Source organism: Passer domesticus, chromosome 2 (genome assembly GCF_036417665.1).
Source record: "Passer domesticus isolate bPasDom1 chromosome 2, bPasDom1.hap1, whole genome shotgun sequence".
NCBI lineage: Eukaryota > Metazoa > Chordata > Aves > Passeriformes > Passeridae > Passer > Passer domesticus.
Genome location: NC_087475.1, coordinates 813993 through 834221, shown reverse-complemented (window position 1 = coordinate 834221; position 20229 = coordinate 813993). Strand labels below are relative to the sequence as shown.

Sequence of the window (20229 nt, the reverse complement as noted above, 5' to 3'; positions counted from 1 at the left end):
CGAGGTGGGAAGAAGTTAGTTTTCTGCTGATAAGGGAACAATAAATTCCATTTCTCTGAAGGATTTAAGTGTCCTGTAGCTGCTATCTGGTGCGAGCCCTTTCTTAAAAAAAAATCTTATATAGCATAGTTTCTATTTTAACATTATGTTATAACCTAAATCTATATTTAACACACTACTTAATAAAATTAATGCAGCATAGCTTTCTAGCATAATACAATATTTATTTTAATAATTGCGAAAAGCCAACCATAAAATACACATTTTTCACACTGTGCTGTTCCGTGGGGCAGCGGAGGAGGCCGGGGGCCAGTCACAGCCCTGAGGGGTCTGTGAGGGGCCATGAGGGGTCCGTGAGGGGCCATGAGGGGACCGTGAAGGGTCGTGAGGGTCCGTGAGGGGCCATGAGGGGCCGTGAGGGGTTGTGAGGAGTCCGTAAGGGGCAGAGAGGGGCCGTGAAAGGTCGTGAGGGGACCCTGAGGGGCCGTGAGGGCCCGTGAGGAGCCCTGAAGGGTCCGTGTGGGGCGGCTCTGGGTCCTGAGGTGCCGTGAGGGGCCATGAGGGGTCGTGAGGGGACCCTGAAGGGCCGTGAGGGGCCCTGAGGGGTTGTGAGGGGGCCGTGAGGGGTCCATGAGGGGCCGTGAGGGGTCCGTGAGGGAACTGTGAGGGGCTGTGATGGGCCGTGAGGGGTCGTGAGGGGACCCTGAGGGGCCATGATGGGCCGTAAGGGGTCCGTGAGGGGTCGTGAGGGGCCCTGAAGGGTCCGTGAGGGAGCCGTGAGGGGTCCGTGAAGGGTCGTGAGGGGACCCGGAGGGGCCGTGAGGGGCTGCCATGGCGGGAGTGGGCGGGGCCTGCGGGGAAAAGCGGCAGCGCGCTGGCAGCGCCTCTTCCCGCCCCGCCCGAGCGGAAAGGGGCGGAGCTTGAGCCTTCTCATTGACCAATCGCAGCGCTCCGTCCTCACCCGGCCTTCGGCTGAGGCGCAGCGCTGCGTTGTGATTGGGCAGAGGGCGCGTCAGTCAGGGCGCTCGGTGCCCTCAGGCGGAAGCGTCTCGCCCCGGAGCGGGTACGTGCGGCCGCGCCGGGCCGGGGCACCGGGACCGGGACCGGGACCGGGACAGGGACAAGGAGAGGGATGGGGAGAGGGAGACAGAGCGGGCCCCGGGCCGGGAGGGCCCCCCGGGCCGCCCCCCTGGGACTCCGGCGCGGCGTGTGGCGGATCGCCGGCCCTGAGGGCGCGCCGCGGGGTCTGTGGGGGAGGCTGAAGGAGAAGCGCCTTGTTCCGTGTAAAGAACGGCGTATCCGCGGGGCTCGGGGCTCGCCGTCACGCCCGGTGCCGCGGCAGGCACGGCTCGGGGCGAGCCCGGCCTCGGAGCATTGGGAATCGAGGTAATTCCCTCACTCCTGCTCTCCTCAGGCTCTTGCAGAACCCGCTGCGGGCAGCCTTGGGGCTGGGCAGCGCCTTGCTGTGAAGGGAAAAATCGTGGAATGGGTTGGCTTGGCTTGGAAGGACCTCAAATGGCACCCAGTGCCACCCCGTGCCATGGCAGGGACACTTTCCTCTGTGCCAGGCTGCTCCTGGTGTCCAGCCTGGCCTTGGCACTGCCAGGGATCCAGGGGCTCTGTAAGAAATGGAAATATAATATCACTTTTTAATGAGCTTGCCACGCAGCCTTGTTTTTTTTTGTTTTTTTTTTTTTTTTTTTTTTTTTTTTTTTTTATAATTTAAAACTTCCTTTCTTTGCTCTTGTCTTCCTGTAATACTTGAAAGTTAGACAGCAGAGCCCAGTGCTGTGGAATAGGGAGAACTGAAAGTGAAACTGCTGGAAATTACTGAAATAAGTGGGAAAAAGGGGGCTATTACAGAAATGTTCACATAAACCAGCCCCTGATGTACTTTTCATCCTCTGTGCATGTGGGGAAATGTGTGTGCTGAAGGATATTCTGATGTAGGAGATGCATCTTCTTCAAGGAAAACTTGAATATTCTTCTTTCCTTTTTTCCCTTTCTCCTCCTGTCTTTTCCCCTCTTTGCAAAGAGGCAGTTCTGCTCTTCACTAACCCAATGACATTCCACGTTGAGGCATTTTTCTTCCTGCAGGCTTCTTGTATTTCCTTGCAACTGCTTTCAGTATTTTGTCCGGGTGACATCAGCCCATGTGGGGAGAGAAAAGCTGATTTTCAGGTGAAAATGTTGAGCCCTGTTGTGTTTTCTGTCTGCCTAACCGGGCAGTGGGTTTGCTCTCAGGGCTGGTTTTACAGCTCCAGAGTCTGCAGTTTGTGGCTGCAGATGTTTGTGTTTGCTGGGCAGGGTGAGGAATGCTCCTGCCTGCCCTTGGAGAGGGGAGGAGGCTGAGGCTGGGAAGGGCAGTGAAGGGCAGGAATTCCAAGGGCTTTACCTGCTTCCTGCCTGGGAGCTGTGTGGGTGGGAGGCTTCCGAGCAGAGCGAGTCCTGCACCTTGATCCAGGTGGGAATTTCCAGCTCCCCCAGGGGTGTGTGCAGGAGGGCCTGGGCTGGCAGCTGTCCCTGTGTCCCTGCTGATCCTCCTGGGACCAACCCCAGCCTGGCCCTTGTGCTGTGGGGCTGGGATTTTAAATGCAGTGTGTTGAGTTCTGCCTCATTCCTGAGGAATGATGGAGAATTATGGATTGTGGAAAGTTTGGGAAGGGAGACACCCCAAATCCCACCCAGTGCCACCCTGCCATGGCAGGGACACCTTCCCCTGTGCCAGGCTGCTCCAGCCCCAGTGTCCAACCTTGGGCACTGCCAGGGATCCAGGGCAGCCCCAGCTGCTCTGGGAATTCCACCCCAGCCCCTGCCCACCCTGCCAGGGAGGAAATTGTTCCCAATATCTGATCTAAACCTGTAATTTTTCAGTGTGAAGCCATTCCCTGGGTGCTGTCCCTGCATCCCCTGGAAATTGTCTCTCTCCAGCTTTCCTGGGGCTCCTGCAGGCCCTGCAAGGCCACCCTGAGCTCAGCCCAAAGCTTCTCCTGTGCAGGTGAACAATGCCAGCTGTGCCAGCCTTTGCTGCCAGCAGAGCTGCTCCATCCCTCTGCTCATCCTGGAGCCTCCTCTGGGCTCTCTGCAGCAGCTCCAGCTCCTCCTGGGCTGGGACAGGGCTGGGGCAGCTCTGCAGGTGGGCTCTCACCTGTGGGGACACAGGAACACAATCCCAATCCCTTTGCTACTCTTGCTCTGACTGCCCTGTCCACTGTTCCCTTGTGGCCCTTTTATCCCACAGGGATGTTCTGCTGAGGTCCCCTGGGAGGATTTCTCCCCTCCCAGTATCAGTGCACTCCTTTTCTCTGCCATATTAAGTCGTGGATATTTTAGCTAAATTTCTTGAACACATTTTGAGGAGTTGCCCACCCCTTTTGTGCTGTCCCTGTGCCAGAGCAGCTGGGGCTGCCCCTGGATCCCTGGCAGTGCCCAAGGCCAGGCTGGACACTGGGGCTGGAGCAGCCTGGCACAGTGGGAGGTGTCCCTGCCATGGCTGGGTGGCTTTGAGGTCTCTCCCAACCCAATCCAATCCATAATTCCCTGTTTCCCTGCAGCCACTCCCAGGCAAGGCCCCTCAGCTCCACAGTGGGGCAGCAGCAGGAGCTGTGAGAGTTCCAGTGTGGGTGGCTGAGGAGCTGGGAGGGGAAACAGGAATTGCTGCAGGAGAGGGACAGAGGAACAAAGAAAATGGAACCGTTTAAGAGTGGAAAATGAGGAAGGGCTTCAGGAGCAGTTGTAATTCAGCTGAGGGAGCTGGGAAGGGGCTGGAGAATTGCTGAGGAGCTGGGAAGGGGCTGGAGAATTGCTGAGGAGCTGGGAAGGGGCTGGAGAATTGCTGAGGAGCTGGGAAGGGGCTGGAGAATTGCTGAGGAGCTGGGAAGGGGCTGAGGCTGGAGCAAAGGAGGCTCAGGGGCCCTTGTGGCTCTGCACAAGTCCCTGGCAGGAGGGGACAGCCGGGGGGGTCGGGCTCTGCTCCAGGGGACAGGGACAGGAGCAGAGGGAACGGCCTCAGGCTGGGCCAGGGCAGGCTCAGCTGGGCCAGCAGCAGGAATTTGCCCATGGAAAGGGTGCTCAGGCCTTGGCAGGGGCTGCCCAGGGAGCTTGGCAGTGCCCATCCCTGCAGTATCCCCTGCAGGTGTCTGGATGTGGCCCCTGGGGACACAGCTCAGGGGTGGTGCTGGCTGGGACTGGATGATCTCAAAGGGCTTTTCCCACCCTGCTGATCCTGGAATTCTGTAGCAGCACAGCAATTCCCTGTGAAAGCTGTGGCATGAGCAGGGATCTGACCACTGCCTGGGAAAGGTGAGAGGAGAATTCCTGAGGAGAATAAGCAGATGGCTGAGCCCAGATGCTGCACAAATTAAAATAACTTTGGAATTTGAAGTGGCATCACAAGTGTGAGTGTTCTGGAGGACAAACTTTTGGATCGTGTTCCAGGAGGTGACCTGTGTTTGTAGCATAGACAAACTGTTCATTGATTGATTTTTATTCCACTTCTCCTCACTGCTGTTATTAACCTGGAAATGCTCTCCAGCAGTCTGTGCTGTCACACACTTGTGAAGGACATTTTTGTTAGTCTTTACCAAATGGCTGGAAATGAATTATGGCAGGTTGGGAAATGCAGAAGTTGACAGTACTAAACCAAATTAGAATGGTGCTTAGAGCAGTTGTGAGTCAGTTAATTAACTTTGCTTTCTTCTTCCCATATTTAAGGCTCCCTGTGACCTTTTCTCTGTGCAGCAAGACCTTCTTTGCCCTCAGAATCAGGGTTTGATTTGCTGAGCTGGCCTCTTTTTCTCTGTGTTAAAAAGGCACTAAATCATATTATCTGTTAGATTGGAAATATTAGAGTTTACTTGAGAGTCCTGCATGACTTAAGGACCAAGTTCTGCCATAAGCTGTGGGGTTGTGTGGTGATTTTCTTTTGTAGCTCTGTGTAAGGGAGGTTGTTTTGTGAATACAGCTCAGTCCAGCATCAGTAGAGTTTATCATGGAATGGTTTGGGTTGGGATAGCTTGGAAACAATCTCCTTTCCTCTCCTGCTATGGGTGGGGCAAATTCCACTGGAAGGTTCTGTATAAAAACCTGAATTCTGTAAAAAACCCCAGACTGTAACTCATGAGAGTTGTGCAACATCTCGAGATGTTCCTGATTGATACTTGAGAGGAACAGGGGCTGGGCAGAGTTAAAGAATAAAGCAGGGATTTATTAAAAGGCCTTTAAAGGATGCACCTTGGGCAGCACAAGAGCCTGGCTGTTGTCACCATCGTATTTTCTGGAAAATCTCTTTGCCCAGGATTCTTCTCCTGGGAAGCTGAGAAACCTCAGAGAAAAATGAAAACAATATTATCTGCTTTGCTTCTCCTGTGTTTTGCTACTTTGGGGTGTAGTTTGGACATTGTTTACCAACAAATCCATGTTTCATTGGTTACATGTGAATTGTTTTTATTTATTGGCCAAGTACAGCCAGCTGTGCTGAGGCTCTGGAGGAGAGCCATGGGTTTTTCATTAGTGTCCTTCAGCCTTCTGTCTGTATCCTTTCTCTGTTCTTTAGTATAGCATTCTTTCATTTATAATTTTATGATATGATATGATATGATATTAGCCTTCTAAGAACATGGAGTCAGATTCATCATTTTCCTTCCTTTGTTAGGGGACCCCAGAAAATAGCAGGCTGTGGCTCCACCCAAGGTGGACAGTGGGTCAGGAGCTCTCACACTTTTATAAGTTTTGTCCATTTCCATAGTGGGGTTAATTACAATTACAGCTCCAGGCTGTGCAGTCCCATCCTCACAGTTTGCTCTCCTCAGTTTTTACACTTTCTGGGGCTGAAGCTGCAGCGGTGTCCTTGGTTCTGGGCTGGAAAAGGATTGTTCTGTGTGCCTGAGTGTGAGGAGAACTGCTGACACTTTATCTGGAGTTCAGAGTCAGGCACTAAGGCAGTACAGAATCTGGAAAGTACAAAAGCCCAGTCTGAAGGCACCAATCCTGAGCTCACCCCTGGCTGTGTTTCAGGCACTCAGGAGCAGCTGTTGATGGAAGAGTCGGGGACAGAGCGCTGGGACAGCGGGGCAGCGTGAGCCGTGCCCGGGGCACTGGGCCGTTCCCAGGGCACTGTGGGCTGTGCCCAGGACTCTGGGCCGTTCCCAGGGCACTGTGGGCCATTCCCAGGGCACAGTGGGCCGTGCCCAGGGCTGTGAGCTGAGGCCATGGCAGGGTTCCTGGACAATTTCCGCTGGCCGGAGTGCGAGTGCATCGACTGGAGCGAGCGCCGCAACGCCGTCGCCTCCATCGTGGCCGGGGTGCTGGTGAGCCACAGACTGTCACACTCGTGCCTCAGCCTCTGCCACTTCTCCCTCTTAACTTGGCCCAACCCAGCCTGTTCCTCCCGGGGTCACTGTGGGGTTGTCACAAGGCCGGTGATGTTGCTGGTCATGAGCCATTTCTGCTGTCTCTTCTTGAAGGGAAATTCCTCGTGGATTTCTGCAGAATTGGATCTGTTAGAGCTGCTCTGTTCTGCACCATGTCCATCTCATGTGTGTTTTGAGTCTGGGTTCTTCTTCTCATGGGGAACAAGGAACAGGGAATTTCACAAATTTCACAGGGAATTTCATAGAATCTCAGAATGGTTTGGGTTGGGAGGGACCTGAAAGCCCATCCATGGCAGGGACACCTTCCCCTGTGCCAGGCTGCTCCAAGCCCCAGTGTCCAACCTGCCTTGGGCACTGCCAGGGATCCAGGGACAGCCACAGCTGCTCTGGGCATAAATGTCTCCATACTCCTTCATGTGAACAGAAAATGGGGCTGATTCCCAAACACTGCCCTGCAAACAGGAGCATTGGGATTTGTGCAGGGGTTGCCCATCAAACACGTTTAAATCACTGTCCAGAAGAACTGGTGCTTGTTAGAGGCCAGTTGAGGCCGTGCTGTGCAGACCCCTGGCCTGGTCCCCTGGCTCCTTGCCCCCAGGCTCAGCCCTGTGTCTGTGCCCAGTTTTTCACAGGCTGGTGGATCATGATTGATGCTGCTGTGGTGTATCCCAAGCCGGAGCAGCTGAACCACGCCTTCCACACCTGCGGGGTCTTCTCCACTCTGGCCTTCTTCATGTGAGTGTGGGCACAGGGGCTCGTCACACAGCCACCAGAAACCAGCAGCCTTTACTGACACTGTGCCCAGCATGGGTAGATCAGAGAATCAGGGAGTGCTTTGGGGTGGGAGGGACCCCAAATCCCACCCAGTGCCACCCTGCCATGGCAGGGACACCTCCCACTGTGCCAGGCTGCTCCAAGCCCTGCCCAGCCTGGCCTTGGGCACTGCCAGAGGTGGAGAATGCAATACTTACCTCAAAATGAAACAATTGACTGCATTTCCCTCTGGTTTTACAATTTTTACAGCTGTTCCTTGCCCAGAGCTTCCTCAAACGGGAGGGGTAACAATAGCCTGGCTTTTGTCGTGGAGATGTAAATAAAATTAACAGCTTTATTGAATCATTCAATATTGGCAAGAAAAAGGGATGACTTGGGGTTTGTGACTACACAGAATGCCAGGGAGTTTTCCCAGAATTTGTCACATCTTAAAAAAAAAGCTGGGGTTTTACTTAGAAGTCTAAATTAATTTTCTGTGATCTGAAGTGTATCTCCTTTTTCTGCCCCCAGGATAAATGCTGTATCAAATGCACAGGTGAGAGGAGACAGCTACAGTGATGGATGCTTAGGAAGAACAGGTAAATTAACTCTACAAATCCTGCTCAGCTGAAGGACTGAACATTTACCTGCTGGGGTGGTATTTTTTCCAAGTGGTGGTGAAAAAAATAATCAGGAGATCAGGAGTAGGAGAGAACTTCTGTGAATTAGTTTCTTTACAGAATTAACCCTTGGAGATAAGTGCTGGTTTTGTTAAAAAGGAAACTTGGTGAAATTCAGCTTCTGGATGTCTTGGCTTCCTAAACTTTCCCTGCAAATCCTGGAGAGCTGCTGGGAGAAATCAGTTCGTGCCTGGGGGTGGCTCTGGAGCAGCCATTCCCTGGGGATGTGTCCCAAACATTTCCATTTCCCCTGTGGCACTGCTGAGGGTGTCCCTGGACCTGCTGTCCCCTCTGCTTCCATTCTAATTCCCTTTCCATTTCCCACATGGATCCCAGCAGCCTTTTCCATGGATTTGTAAATTTGGAGGGATTTGCTGCCATTTGAAGTGGCCTGTGGAGCTTTTTTGTGTCTCATTCATGTTCCAGCTCCAGAGAGCCTTAGCACAGCAATATCTTTCCTCCCAGTGATGAGCAGGTGGATTTTGTCCTTGATCCCTGGGGTTAACCCTTCCCATTTGTGCCTTTAGTGAGGTCCTGTGTTCCGTGCTCCCAGAGGAGCAGCTGGATTGCCTTTCCCTGTGGATAAAACTCCACTTCTCACTCTCCCTGCAGGGGCTCGGATCTGGCTCTTCATCGGCTTCATGTTGATGTTTGGCTCCCTCATTGCTTCCATGTGGATTCTCTTTGGGGCATATGTCACACAGAGTAAGTCTGCCCACTGCCTCCTCTAGGAAAGTGTAGGCTTCTCTTGCCAGCTTTGGCAGGAAATCCACAGGGATGGGAGCCTGTGGTCTCTGGAAAATCTGAGCCACAGTGTGCAGGTTTTAGTCTGAGATTGACACTGGACTATCCTGTTAAACCCAGCTCCCAGTAACTGGAATATCCTGTTAAACCCAGCTCCCAGTAGCTAGAATATCTGTTAAACCCAGCTCCCAATTACTGGAATATCCTGTCAAATCTAGTTCTCAGTAGCTGGAATATCCTGTTAAACCCAGCTCCCAGTAACTGGGATATCCTGTTAAACCCAGTTCCCAGTTACTGGAATATCTGTTAAACGCAGCTCCCAGCAGCTGGACTATCCTGTTAAACCCAGCTCCCAGTAGCTGGAATATCCTGTTAAACTCAGCTCCCAGTTACTGGAATATCCTGTTAAACCCAGCTCCCAGTAACTGGGATATCTGTTAAACCCAGTTCCCAGTAACTGGAATATTCTCCTAAACCCAGCTCCCAATAACTGGGATACCTGTTAAACCCAGCTCCCAGTAACTGGGATATCTGTTAAACCCAGTTCCCAGTAACTGGAATATTCTCCTAAACCCAGCTCCCAGTTATTGGAATATCCTGTTAAACCCAGCTCCCAGTTACTGGAAAACCTGTTAAACCCAGCTCCCTGTAACTGAAATGTCCTGTTAAACCCAGCTCCCAGTAACTGGGATACCTGTTAAACCCAGCTCCCAGTTACTGGAATATCTGTTAAACCCAGCTCCCAGTAGCTGAAATATCCTGTTAAACCCAGCTCCCAATTACTGGAATATCCTGTCAAATCTAGTTCTCAGTAGCTGGAATATCCTGTTAAACCCAGCTCCCTGTAACTGGAATATCCTGTTAAACCCAGCTCCCAGCAGCTGGAATATCCTGTTAAACCCAGCTCCCAGCAGCTGGAATATTCTCCTAAACCCAGCTCCCTGTAACTGGAATATCTGTTAAACCCCGCTCCCAGCAGCTGGAATGTCCTGTTAAACCCAGCTCCCAGCAGCTGGAATGTCCTGTTAAACTCAGCTCCCAGTAACTGGAATATCTGTTAAACCCAGCTCCCAGTAACTGGAATATCTGTTAAACCCAGCTCCCAGCAGCTGGAATGTCCTGTTAAACCCAGCTCCCAGCAGCTGGAATGTCCTGTTAAACCCAGCTGCCAGGACTAAAGCACTGTTTCCTCTATTCTCCTCTGCAGACACTAATGTGTACCCTGGATTAGCAGTGTTTTTCCAGAATGCATTAATATTTTTCAGGTAAGTTACCTGGGCAAATCCCCTTCTTTCCAAAGGGACTTTCCTGCTTCCATACATTGATCCTCCTGGAAAAGCAGCTCTGTTTTCTGCTCCCTTTGCTGCAGAGCTGAGGAACAAGGTCTGATTTGCCCCTGCCCAGGCTCTTTGCTCCCTGCTGCTGTTCCAGCTGTCTCTGCTCCCTGGGTGTGCAGCTCTGGAATGTGTGTGGCCAGGGATGCACAGAGTTTCCTGGACTGCCAGTGTCTCTGGAAAATGGCAATCCCTCACCTCTGTCCCACAATCCCTTGGCTCCCTCCCAGCAGAGCCAGCTGGGGATTCCATTCCCCTTTTCCAGACTGTTTCACACCAATGGCTCAGGTCTCTGGTACTTGATATTCCCTGTATTTCCTTTCACAGTTATAAAGAGTGAGAATTCCTTTTTGGTGTGTATTGTAACAGCACTCTGGATTTATTTCAAATAATATTATTAAATCTATCATGTAGCAGTTGAAAATCAATTTGGAGTCTCTAATAACTCCTTGGAGCTGTGGAATGCATTTTGCAATCCACAGATTTTATAAACAAAAGGCACTGGAGGTGTTAAACAGTGTCAGTTCCAAGATGAGTCACTGAAAGTCTCATCTCACCTTTCTTTTTTTCAACTCCTGGCTGCTCCTTTTCCTTCCAGCCCCACCCCAGATGCTCTGCAGTGACTGGATGGATGGGCTCTGGGAAATGAGGGACATCCCTGCAGGAAACAGCAGCTCCTAAATCCCCTCTGGGACTGAGAAGGGAAGCTGCTGAAGGCAGATTTTGTGCCTGAAGTTCTTAGTCTTATTTAGAATCCAAAAAGTTTGGGTTGAAAGGTACCTTAAATCCCATCCAGTCCCACCTGGGCAGGGACACCTTCCCCCATCCCAGGTGGCTCCAAACCCTGTCCTGGGACACTGCCAGGCATGGGGCAGCCACAATGTGGCATTTTGGATCTGATTCTCTACCACAGGCTTAATATTCTTTCTGATTTGTTCATGCAAATGGAATTGTTTAGGTTTTATCCCAGCACATCCTGTCAGCCTGAGCTGACTCCCAGGCAGCAGAGTGAGACTTGCTGCTCTGGACTCCTTGAATTTCATAAATCCCAGGCATTTCCTTCACAAGGGCTCTGCAAGTGGGTGTTCTTCTGTTTGGGCTTCAGCTGGCTCCCACAGTTCCAGCCATGCACAGGAAACCAAATATAAACACCAAACCCAAATCCTGCTCTGACTGCAAGTTCAGGGCTGTTGATTTGCACAGGGTGAGATTTCAGGATACTGCTAAAATTGAAAATTCAGGGCTGTTGATTTGCACAGGGTGAGATTTAAGGAAATGTTAAAATTTAAAGTTCAGGGCTGTTGATTTGCACAGGATGAGATTTAAAGGATACTGTTAAAATTGAAGGTTCAGGGCTGTTGATTAGCACAGGGTGAGATTTCAGGATAGTGTTAAAATTGAAAGTTCAGGGCTGTTGATTTGCACAGGGTGAGATTTCAGGATACTGTTAAAATTACCCTGTGCCTGGTCTGATTTTTGTTTCTTCTCTTTTTGTCCCCTCAGCACCCTGATCTACAAGTTTGGGAGAACAGAAGAGCTGTGGGGCTGAGCTCCCTGCTGCACAGCTGCACAGCTGCCCCGTGGTTCTTGTCTGTAGATAATTCCCAGTCCTTTGTCCTTGGTTTGCTTCCCAGCCTGGTGGGACTGAGACGATTCCAGGCTCTGTCCGAAGCTCCTCCTGTGCCAGGACACACGTGGGAATATGTCCCAGACAGGACAGGATCTGTCATTTCCAAGGGAAGGGCAGGCTGCCAGGCTTTCCTGCTCCAGCTCCAGCTCCAAATTTCTCCTGCAGATCCCTGCCTTCCCTCAGCTTCCTCCTGCACAGCTCCACCCGTGCCCGAGGCTTCCGTGAGCAGTTAGTGAGCAAACAGGACAGAGCCCATCCCACAGCAGGGGCCCTGCTGGGATCAGAGCTGATTTTAAACATTTTATATTATTGTTCAGGTAAAAAATAAAGTAGATTTTTTTTTCTTCTTCTTTTGGTAAAAGGTTTTGGGTTTTTAAGCAAGTCCCTACACTCAGCAGGTTGTGCATGGCAAAGCAAAGTATTCCTGACTTGTGATGGCTCTGGCACAAAGGACATTTGCTGGCACCACAGTCCTTGGAATTAATTTCATGCTGCTCAGTGTAAGAGATACCAGTTGGTATTTAATGTATTTCCTGATATTAGAATAAAAAACTCCAACAAACTGATGCCAGTTGTACTTGATACAGAGAATAAATGAGTCAGAGCAGTGTCTTGCTACTCATGCAAGTGTCACTGTCTCCAGGGGAAGCTGCTTGCTGATAAATGAGTTTTCCTGACTTCTTCCCTCTCTGCTTAAAAGGAAGTGGGGTATGGATGGATTTATTGCTCACAGTCCAACCTTGTAATAATTTCAATAAATTCTAGGAGTGACTCACACCCAGTTTAAGGGCTGCTGTTGCCCCAGTTAAAATGTATTTCTCTTACATTTGATGGCCGTTTCCATGAATGGATTCTTGAAATCCAGTTTCATCTCAGTGGAGTGAAACAGGAAGTGAGGCTGAGGCTGTTTGATATCCCTGGAGTGTCCCTTGGATCCATTTGCTGGGGTGAGTCCTCACGAGTTCTCTGTGGTTTTTACATCATTTTACAGCTCCCCCATCTCCAAGCTGCTGCCTCAGTGGTGGCAGGAGCTGAGTGGAAATGCTGTGCTGGGATCTGGGAATTGTTTGCCTCCTGCTCTGGGTGGGAATTGCTGCAGGAGCTGGGGCCAGTTTGGAGCTGCCCTCCTGCCCTGGCTGGGGTAACCCCATCCCATGGGTGCTCAGTGCTTGGAATTCCAGAATAAAACTGAACCCAGGAGCTCAAAACTCTGAATTCTGTACAGGAACTCACCTTTGCACAGGGCCTGCCCCACGCAGTGAAGGCAGGCTTTGCTCCAGCCCTGTCAGGTTTCTTGGAGCTTGGGAATGTTTGTTGGGTTCTTTGGGAAGTCAGGAAGGAGCATGGCCTGGAACTAATCCCTGGAACTCCTCCCAGTGCCAGGAGCTTGTGCCTGGGCTTGGAACTTGAACTGCAAGCCAGGCTGGGAGAGCTGGGGGTGCTCACCTGGGGAGGAGAAGCTCCAGGGAGAGTGACACAACCCTGGAGTCACTCCCAGGAAATGCTTTTTAATAATTTGTGTGAAAATATTTAGCACCACACTCCCTGAGCCCAGTCCAGTGCAGGGTTTATTCAGGAAAACACACACACACATTCCCAGGGGGTTTTAACTTTATTTCTTTTTTGGGAGCTGTGCTTCCCCCTGTGTTCCCAGCCCCAGTGTGGGTGGTTAAAGCAGACCTGCTGCTGAGCTGGCAATTCCTCCATGAGTCAGGCTTTCCTGGAGCTCCCTTGGCAGCAGCCTGTGCAGTCCCAAGGGATTAGATCTGTTCTGCCAGGGAACACCTGATGGAGCTTCTGGCATTGCTGGCCTGGGCTGTTCCTGGAAAGGCTGGAACAGTGGCACCTCAGCTCTGCCAGGGGCCTCCAAGCAGGCACCTTCAAAAATCCCACATTTTTTTAAACAATTTGTATCAAACCTAGGGAAAAAAATCAAATAACCCCATTTTTTTTTAGTACAGAAGAGGTTCATTGTCCTTTGTGCTTTACTGGCCACTCCACACCCCACAGGGGGTGACGTGGGGTTCAACTTGAGCTCTTCTGCTTTAAGGCACTAAAACCAGAACTCTCAGTCAGCTTCTCTTGTGCTGGTGCTCAGCAGAGGTTTTAGTGTGTGACAGTGAGTGACAAACGCTGGGAAAACTGGGAGAGAATTCCCTGCAGGTCCTTGTGGTGTGCAGGGCTGGCCTGGCTGCAGCAGCAGATTAATGCTTCCAGGAGGGGGGCAGGGGCAGATAAGAGCAAACCTCTCTGGGAGGGGCCCTTGGCACAGCTTCACCCCGAGGAAAGTACCCAGAAGTTCCTTTTCAGTTTGTCCCGCACTTCAGATGACTCAGGCAAGCAGACTGGGAGTGTTATTGCCAACAGAAACCAAAGCAGAATAAATGGAGTTCACATTGCAGCTCCCTGAAAAAGCCCAGGTTCTCCCACATCAATAAAGTGCAGTTATTCCTCCAAACTGGGGTGGGAATTTTCCTTTTTATCCACCTGTCTTCAGGCAGTTTAGTGTTCCTTTCCTTTCCCTTCCACCTTCCACCTCCCAGTGCTTTTGGCAGAGCAGGGAGCTGGGCAGAGGCCCCTGGAGCATCAGGGGCTGTGTTCAGGATGGTCCTGTGGTCCCTGGGATGTTCCTGTGGTCCCAGGATCCACGTTCAGGATGTTCCTGTGGTCCCTGGGATGTTCCTGTGATCCCAGGGATGTTTCTATGATCCCAGGGATGTTTCTATGATCCCAGGATCCACGTTCAGGACGTTCCTGTGATCCCAGGATCCACATTCAGGATGTTGCTGTGATCCAGGGGATGTTCCTGTGATCCCAGGATCCATGTTCAGGATGTTGCTGTGATCCCAGGATCCACGTTCAGGACGTTCCTGTGATCCCAGGATCCACATTCAGGATGTTGCTGTGATCCAGGGGATGTTCCTGTGATCCCAGGATCCACATTCAGGATGTTGCTGTGATCCCAGGATCCACATTCAGGATGTTGCTGTGATCCAGGGGATGTTCCTGTGATCCCAGGATCCACATTCAGGATGTTGCTGTGATCCAGGGGATGTTGCTGTGATCCCAGGATCCACGTTCAGGATGTTGCTGTGATCCCAGGATCCACGTTCAGGATGTTCCTGTGATCCCAGGATCCACGTTCAGGATGTTGCTGTGATCCCAGGGATGCTCCTGTGATCCCAGGATCCACATTCAGGATGTTGCTGTGATCCCAGGATCCACGTTCAGGATGTTGCTGTGATCCAGGGGATGTTGCTGTGATCCCAGGATCCACGTTCAGGATGTTGCTGTGATCCAGCAGCCACACCACGGAGCAGCCTCTGGCCAGCCTGGGGCAGGTGGCACTCACTGGGGTGGCCCTCCAGTGGCTGCCCTGGCCCTGGAGGTGTTGGGGGAAGGATCCTCTCCCTGGCCACTCCCTGCTCCAAGCACAAGAGCCTGGGGCTCCTCCTCAGCAGGAGGGTACAGCTCCTCCAAGCCAGCCGAGCCAGGGTTCCTCAGGAACTGGAAAAAACCACAAACAGCAGGTCAGGTCCTGTCAGAAATCCCAGAGCCAACAAACTGCCCCAGCCCAGAGTCCACAGCAGGAGCTGCTACCTGGATATCCCATCCTGGGCTTCCCTAAAGCTAAACAAGGAAAAGGTTAAAAAAAACAAAAAAACAAACCTTGTTTCTGTGGGGAAAAGAAATAAATTATCCCTCCAATATCCCTTCAAGTGAGTTAAAGCAGCTGCAGCTCCTTGTTGGCTGTTGGTTTGTTGTTTTTTTTTAATAAATCTTGGCCAGTCTTTCCATGTCAGCTGAAATCCCTTTGAGGTAGGAACAACCTTGCAGCTGGGAGCTGCTGAGCTGCAGGAATGCAGCAGGTGGGACCCAGGGCTGCTCTGGTCAGGGCCAGGGGAGCTGCAGCTTCTGCTGTCACCAGCAGTGCCCCTGCTCCCCTGCCCTCCCAAACCAAACAGCCTTCCCAGGGGACAGGGCAAATCAGGGCTGGCAGCCAACACTCTGCCATTCCCTTCTTTTCCTCCTTTCCCCTCTGTCCTGCCTCATACCAAGCTGATCCCTTTTAAAAATCTACATTTTGAACACTGCCATTTCCCTTCTTTTCCTCCTTTCCCCTCTGTCCTGCCTCATACCAAGCTGATCCCTTTTAAAAATCTACATTTTGAACACTGCCATTTCCCTTCTTTTCCTCCTTTCCCCTCTGTCCTGCCTCATACCAAGCTGATCCCTTTTAAAAATCTACATTTTGAACACTGCCATTTCCCTTCTTTTCCTTCTTTCCCCTCTGTCCTGCCCCATCCCAGGCAGATCTCTTTATTAATTCACATTTCAAACCCTCTGCCAGTTTTCTTCTTTTCCTCTCAGTGTCCTGTCCCCTGCCAAGCTGATCCCTTTATTAATTCACATTTTAAACTCTGCCAGTTCCTTTTTCCTGTCCTGCCCCGTGCCAGGCTGATCTCTTTATTAATCCACATTTTAAACCCTCTGCCAGTTTCTTTTCCTTCTTCTCCTCTCAGTCCTGCCCCATCCCAGCCTGGTCCCTTTTAGAAATCCACATTTTGAACACTTTACTATTCCCTTCTTTTCTTTCTTTCCCCTCTGTCCTGCCCCATCCCAGGCTGATCCCTTTATTAATTCACATTTTAACTCCTCTGCCATTTCCCTTCTTTCCCTCTCAGTGTCCTGTCCCCTGCCAAGCTGATCCTTTTATTAATCCACATTTCAAACTCTGCCAGTTCCATTCTTCTTCTCCTCTGTATCCTGCCCCATCCCAGCCTGGTCCCTTTCAGAAATCCACATTTTTACACTCTGCCAGTTCCCTTCTTTTCCTTCTTTTCCCTCAGTCCTGCCCCATCCCAGCCTGATCCCATTATTAATTCACATTTTAAACTCTGCCAGTTCCCTTTTCCCCTGTCCTGCCCCGTGCAGCCCAGCTGTGCAGGGGATCCACTTTTGCTCCTCATTAATCTGGGAAATTCACCCTCCAGCACAATTTTTTTTATTATTAACAACACCCTGTGAAATTATTTTAAAAATTATTTTAAAACCCAGAACAATTATTTTGAACTATTTTAATACCCTGTAAAAGGAATTTCTTACTATTTTATTACCCTATATTATTATTATTATTCCCATAAAAAGATTATTTTATTATTATTAATACCCTACACAAGGATTTTTTCACTATATTAATACTCTGTACAAAGATTTTTTTTTACTCCTTTCATAATCTGTACAAGGATTTTAAAATTATTATTATTTTATTATCCTGTATAAAGACATTTTACTATTTTTAACATACTTTTACAAGGATTTTTTAACTGTTTTAATACCCTGCACAATTAAGTTTTTAATTATTTTAATACCTTGTACAAGGAGATTTTAATTGTTTTAATACCCTACACATATTTTACTGTTTCAATACCCTGCACAAGGATTTTGTACTATCTTAATACCCTGTACAGATTTTTTTACTATATTAATACCCTGTACAAGGATTTTTTACTATTTTAATATAATTGCAGGGATTTTTTACTCTTAATACCCTGAACAATTATTTATTAATTATTTTAATATCTTCTACAAAGAGCTTTTAATTCTTTTCATACCCGACACAATTTTTTTACTATTTTAATACTCTGTACAAGAATTTTTTTTACTATTTTAATACCCTGTACAAGGATATTTTACTGTTTTAATATCATTATTGGGATTTTTTAAAACTATTTTAATCATTGTAGAAGGATTTTTTCATGCTTTTCATACCCTGCACAAAGATATTTTTTACTATTTTAATATAATTACAGAGATTTTTTTTATTATTTTAATCATTGTACAATGATTTTTTTTCATTATTTTAATATCCTGCACAAAGATTTTTCAGTATTTTAATATAATTACAGGGATTTTTTTTTTACTATTTTAATCATTGCACAAGGATTTTTTCCATCATTTCAATACCCTGCACAAGGATTTTTTAGTATTTTAATATAATTACAGTTTTGTTTTTTATTTCATTATTTTAATCATTGTACAAGGATTTTTTTTCATTATTTCAATACCCTGCACAAGGATTTTTTAGTATTTTAATATGATTACAAGTTTGTTTTGGTTTGGTTTTTTTTTCTATTTAAATCATAGTACAAGGATTTTTTCATTATTTTAATATCATTATTTTGTATTTAAATCCTGCACAAGGATTTTTTAGTATTTTAATATAATTACAGGGATATTTTTTTTTACTATTTTAATCATTGTTCAATGATTTTTTTTCATTCTTTTAACAGCCTGCACAAGGATTTTTTTATTATTTCAATATAATTACAGGGTTTTGGTTTTTTTACTATTTTAATTATTGTACAAGGATTTTTTTCATTCTTTTAATACCCTGCACAAAGATTTTGTAGTATTTTAATATAATTAGAGTATTTTAATATAATTTTTTAGTATTTAAATCATTGTACAAGGATTTTTTTTCATTCCTTTAATACCCTGCACAAGAATTTTTAGTATTTTAATGTAATTACAGGGATTTTTAAACTATTTAAATCATTGTACAATGGGTTTTTTCATTATTTCAATACCCTGCACAAGGAGTTTTTAGTATTTTAATATAATTACAGGGATTTTTTTTTTTACGTCCTGAGGCCTCAAAACAAACAGAAAAATAAAAATGTTTGTATTTGAAATCAGTTTAAAATAACCTGGGTTTGCTCTGCAGAGCTGCTGCAGCTCTTGGGTCACAAAAGCTCTGTGCCCTGAGCCCCAGGCAGGGACTGACAGAAAGAGTGACAAAAAAATGAAAATAGTGACAGAAATAGTGACAAAGAAATAAAATAGTGATAAAAAATTGTGAAAAAATAGTGATAAAGGAATAAAAATAGTGACAAAGAAATAAAAATAGTGTCAAAAATAGTGCCAAAAAACAATGACAAAGAAATAAAAATAGTGACAAAAGAAATAGTGACAAAGAAAAAAAAAGTGACAAAGTAATAGTGACCAAAGAAATAAAAGTAGTGACAAAGAAATAAAAATAGTGACAAAGAGATAAAAATAGTGACAAAAAAGAGTGACAAGGAAATAAAAATAGTGACCAAAAAATTGTGAAAAAATAGTGATAAAGGAATAAAAATAGTGACAAAAAATAATGACAAAGAAATAAAATTAGTGACAAAGAAAAATAAAAATAGTGACAAAGAAATAAAAATAGTGACCAAAAAAATTGTGACAAAAATGTGACAAAGAAATAAAAATAGTGGCAAAGACATAAAAATAGTGACAAAGAAATAGTGACAAAGAAGAAATAAAAATAGTGACAAGGAAATAAAAATAGTGACCAAAAAATAGTGATAAAGAAATAAAAATAGTGACAAAAAATAGTGACAAAGAAATAAAAATAATGACAAAAAATTGTGAAAAAATAGTGATAAAGGAATAAAAATAGTGACAAAGAAATAGTGACCAAAAAAGTGACAAAGAAATAAAAGTAGTGACAAAAAATTGTGAAAAAATAGTAATAAAGGAATAAAAATAGTGACAAAGAAATAAAAATAGTGACCAAAAAAATTGTGACAAAAAAGTGACAAAGAAATAAAAATAGTGGCAAAGAAAAAAACAGTGACAAAGAAATAGTGACAAAGAAATAAAAATAGTGACCAAGATATAAAAATAATGAAAAAAAGAGTGACAAAGAAATAAAAATAGTGACAAGGAAATAAAAATAGTGACCAAAAAAATAGTGATAAAGAAATAAAGACAGTGACAAAAAATAGTGGCAAAAAATAGTGACAAAGAAATAAAAGTAGTGACAAAAACACTGACAAAAAATAGTGACAAGAAATAAAAATAGTGACAAAAAAGAGTGACAAAGAAATAAACATAGTGACACGGAAATAAAAATAATGACAAAAAATAGTGACAAAAAATAAAAATAGTGACAAAAAAATAGTGCCAAAGCAACAAAAATAGTGCCAAAGCAATAAAACTAGTGCCAAAGCAACAAAACGAGTGCCAGCAGCAGTGGCAGAGAAGGAGGAGCAGGCTGGGGGCAGGCTCAGGCAGCAGGGGCAGAGCAGGGGCAGCACGGGCACGGTGTGAGCCACCACCAGCTCATCTCTGCTGCTGCTCCCGGGGAGCTTCCCCAGGTTTCTGTCCTGCAGGAGAAACCCCACAGCCCCCACGTACCTCCTCGAAGTGGGATGGGATGTGCAGAGGGGGCTGAGCCCAGAATTTGATTTGTTGGTGCTTTTTCCACAGGCACAGCAGAGCAGCCACCACCAGGTTCACAAGCACCAAGGCCAGGACACACAGGGGGATGATGAACCCAGCTCGGGTGGCCTCTGCAACAGAGGGGAGAAAATCAAACATGTGTGCCAGGTTCACACCTGTGGAATCATGGAATGGGTTGGGATGGAGGGCCCCCAAATGCCACCCAGTGCCACCCTGCCATGGCAGGGACACCTTCCCCTGTGCCAGGCTGCTCCAGCCCCAGTGTCCAGCCTGGCCTTGGGCACTGCCAGGGATCCAGGGGCAGCCCCAGCTGCTCTGGGCACCCTGTGCCAGCCCTGCCCACCCTGCCAGGAACAATTCCTCATTGCCAAGATCCCATCCATTGCTGCCCTCTGGCACTGGCAGCCATTCCCTGGGTGCTGTCCCTGCAGGCCTTGTCCCCAGTCCCTCTGCAGCTCTCCTGGAGCCCCTTCAGGCCCTGC

At 47.6% G+C, this 20229-nt stretch overlaps 2 protein-coding genes across 5 annotated transcripts in view; one reads left to right on the top strand and one right to left on the bottom strand.

The window, feature by feature from the left end:
• Positions 1–966: 966 nt before the first annotated feature.
• On the top strand, positions 967–12078 carry TMEM50B (transmembrane protein 50B). Of its 2 annotated transcripts, none has more exons than XM_064405271.1 (7): positions 967–1063; positions 6016–6308; positions 6994–7106; positions 7656–7723; positions 8417–8509; positions 9756–9813; positions 11386–12078. In XM_064405271.1, the coding sequence occupies exons 2-7, from the start codon at positions 6210–6212 to the stop codon at positions 11429–11431; spliced, it is 477 nt and encodes a 158-aa protein (XP_064261341.1). In that variant the 5' UTR covers positions 967–1063; positions 6016–6209; the 3' UTR covers positions 11432–12078. The 2 variants fall into 2 exon arrangements, with proteins under 2 accessions (XP_064261341.1, XP_064261349.1); XM_064405279.1 differs by lacking the exon at positions 967–1063 and adding an exon at positions 1743–2181.
• Positions 11382–20229, bottom strand: part of IFNGR2 (interferon gamma receptor 2) — a 22384-nt gene continuing 13536 nt past the window's right edge. For 2 of the 3 annotated variants that reach the window (XM_064405249.1, XM_064405260.1), the window contains exons 6-7: positions 19703–19857; positions 11382–15019 (exon numbers count right to left, since the gene is read on the bottom strand). In XM_064405249.1, coding sequence (XP_064261319.1) covers positions 14861–15019; positions 19703–19857 — 314 coding nt within the window. In that variant the 3' untranslated portion in view covers positions 11382–14860. The remainder of the gene's footprint in view (positions 15020–19702; positions 19858–20229) is intronic. The other variant, XR_010354076.1, reaches the window with a different exon arrangement.

Coding starts and splice junctions, on each gene's coding strand:
- TMEM50B (XM_064405271.1), top strand. CDS start 6,210: ATGGCAGGGTTCCTGGACAATTTCCGCTGGCCGGAGTGCGAGTGCATC. Junction 7,724..8,416: donor TGGATGCTTAGGAAGAACAG/GTAAATTAACTC, acceptor CTCTCCCTGCAG/GGGCTCGGATCTGGCTCTTC. Junction 8,510..9,755: donor TGGGGCATATGTCACACAGA/GTAAGTCTGCCC, acceptor TCTCCTCTGCAG/ACACTAATGTGTACCCTGGA.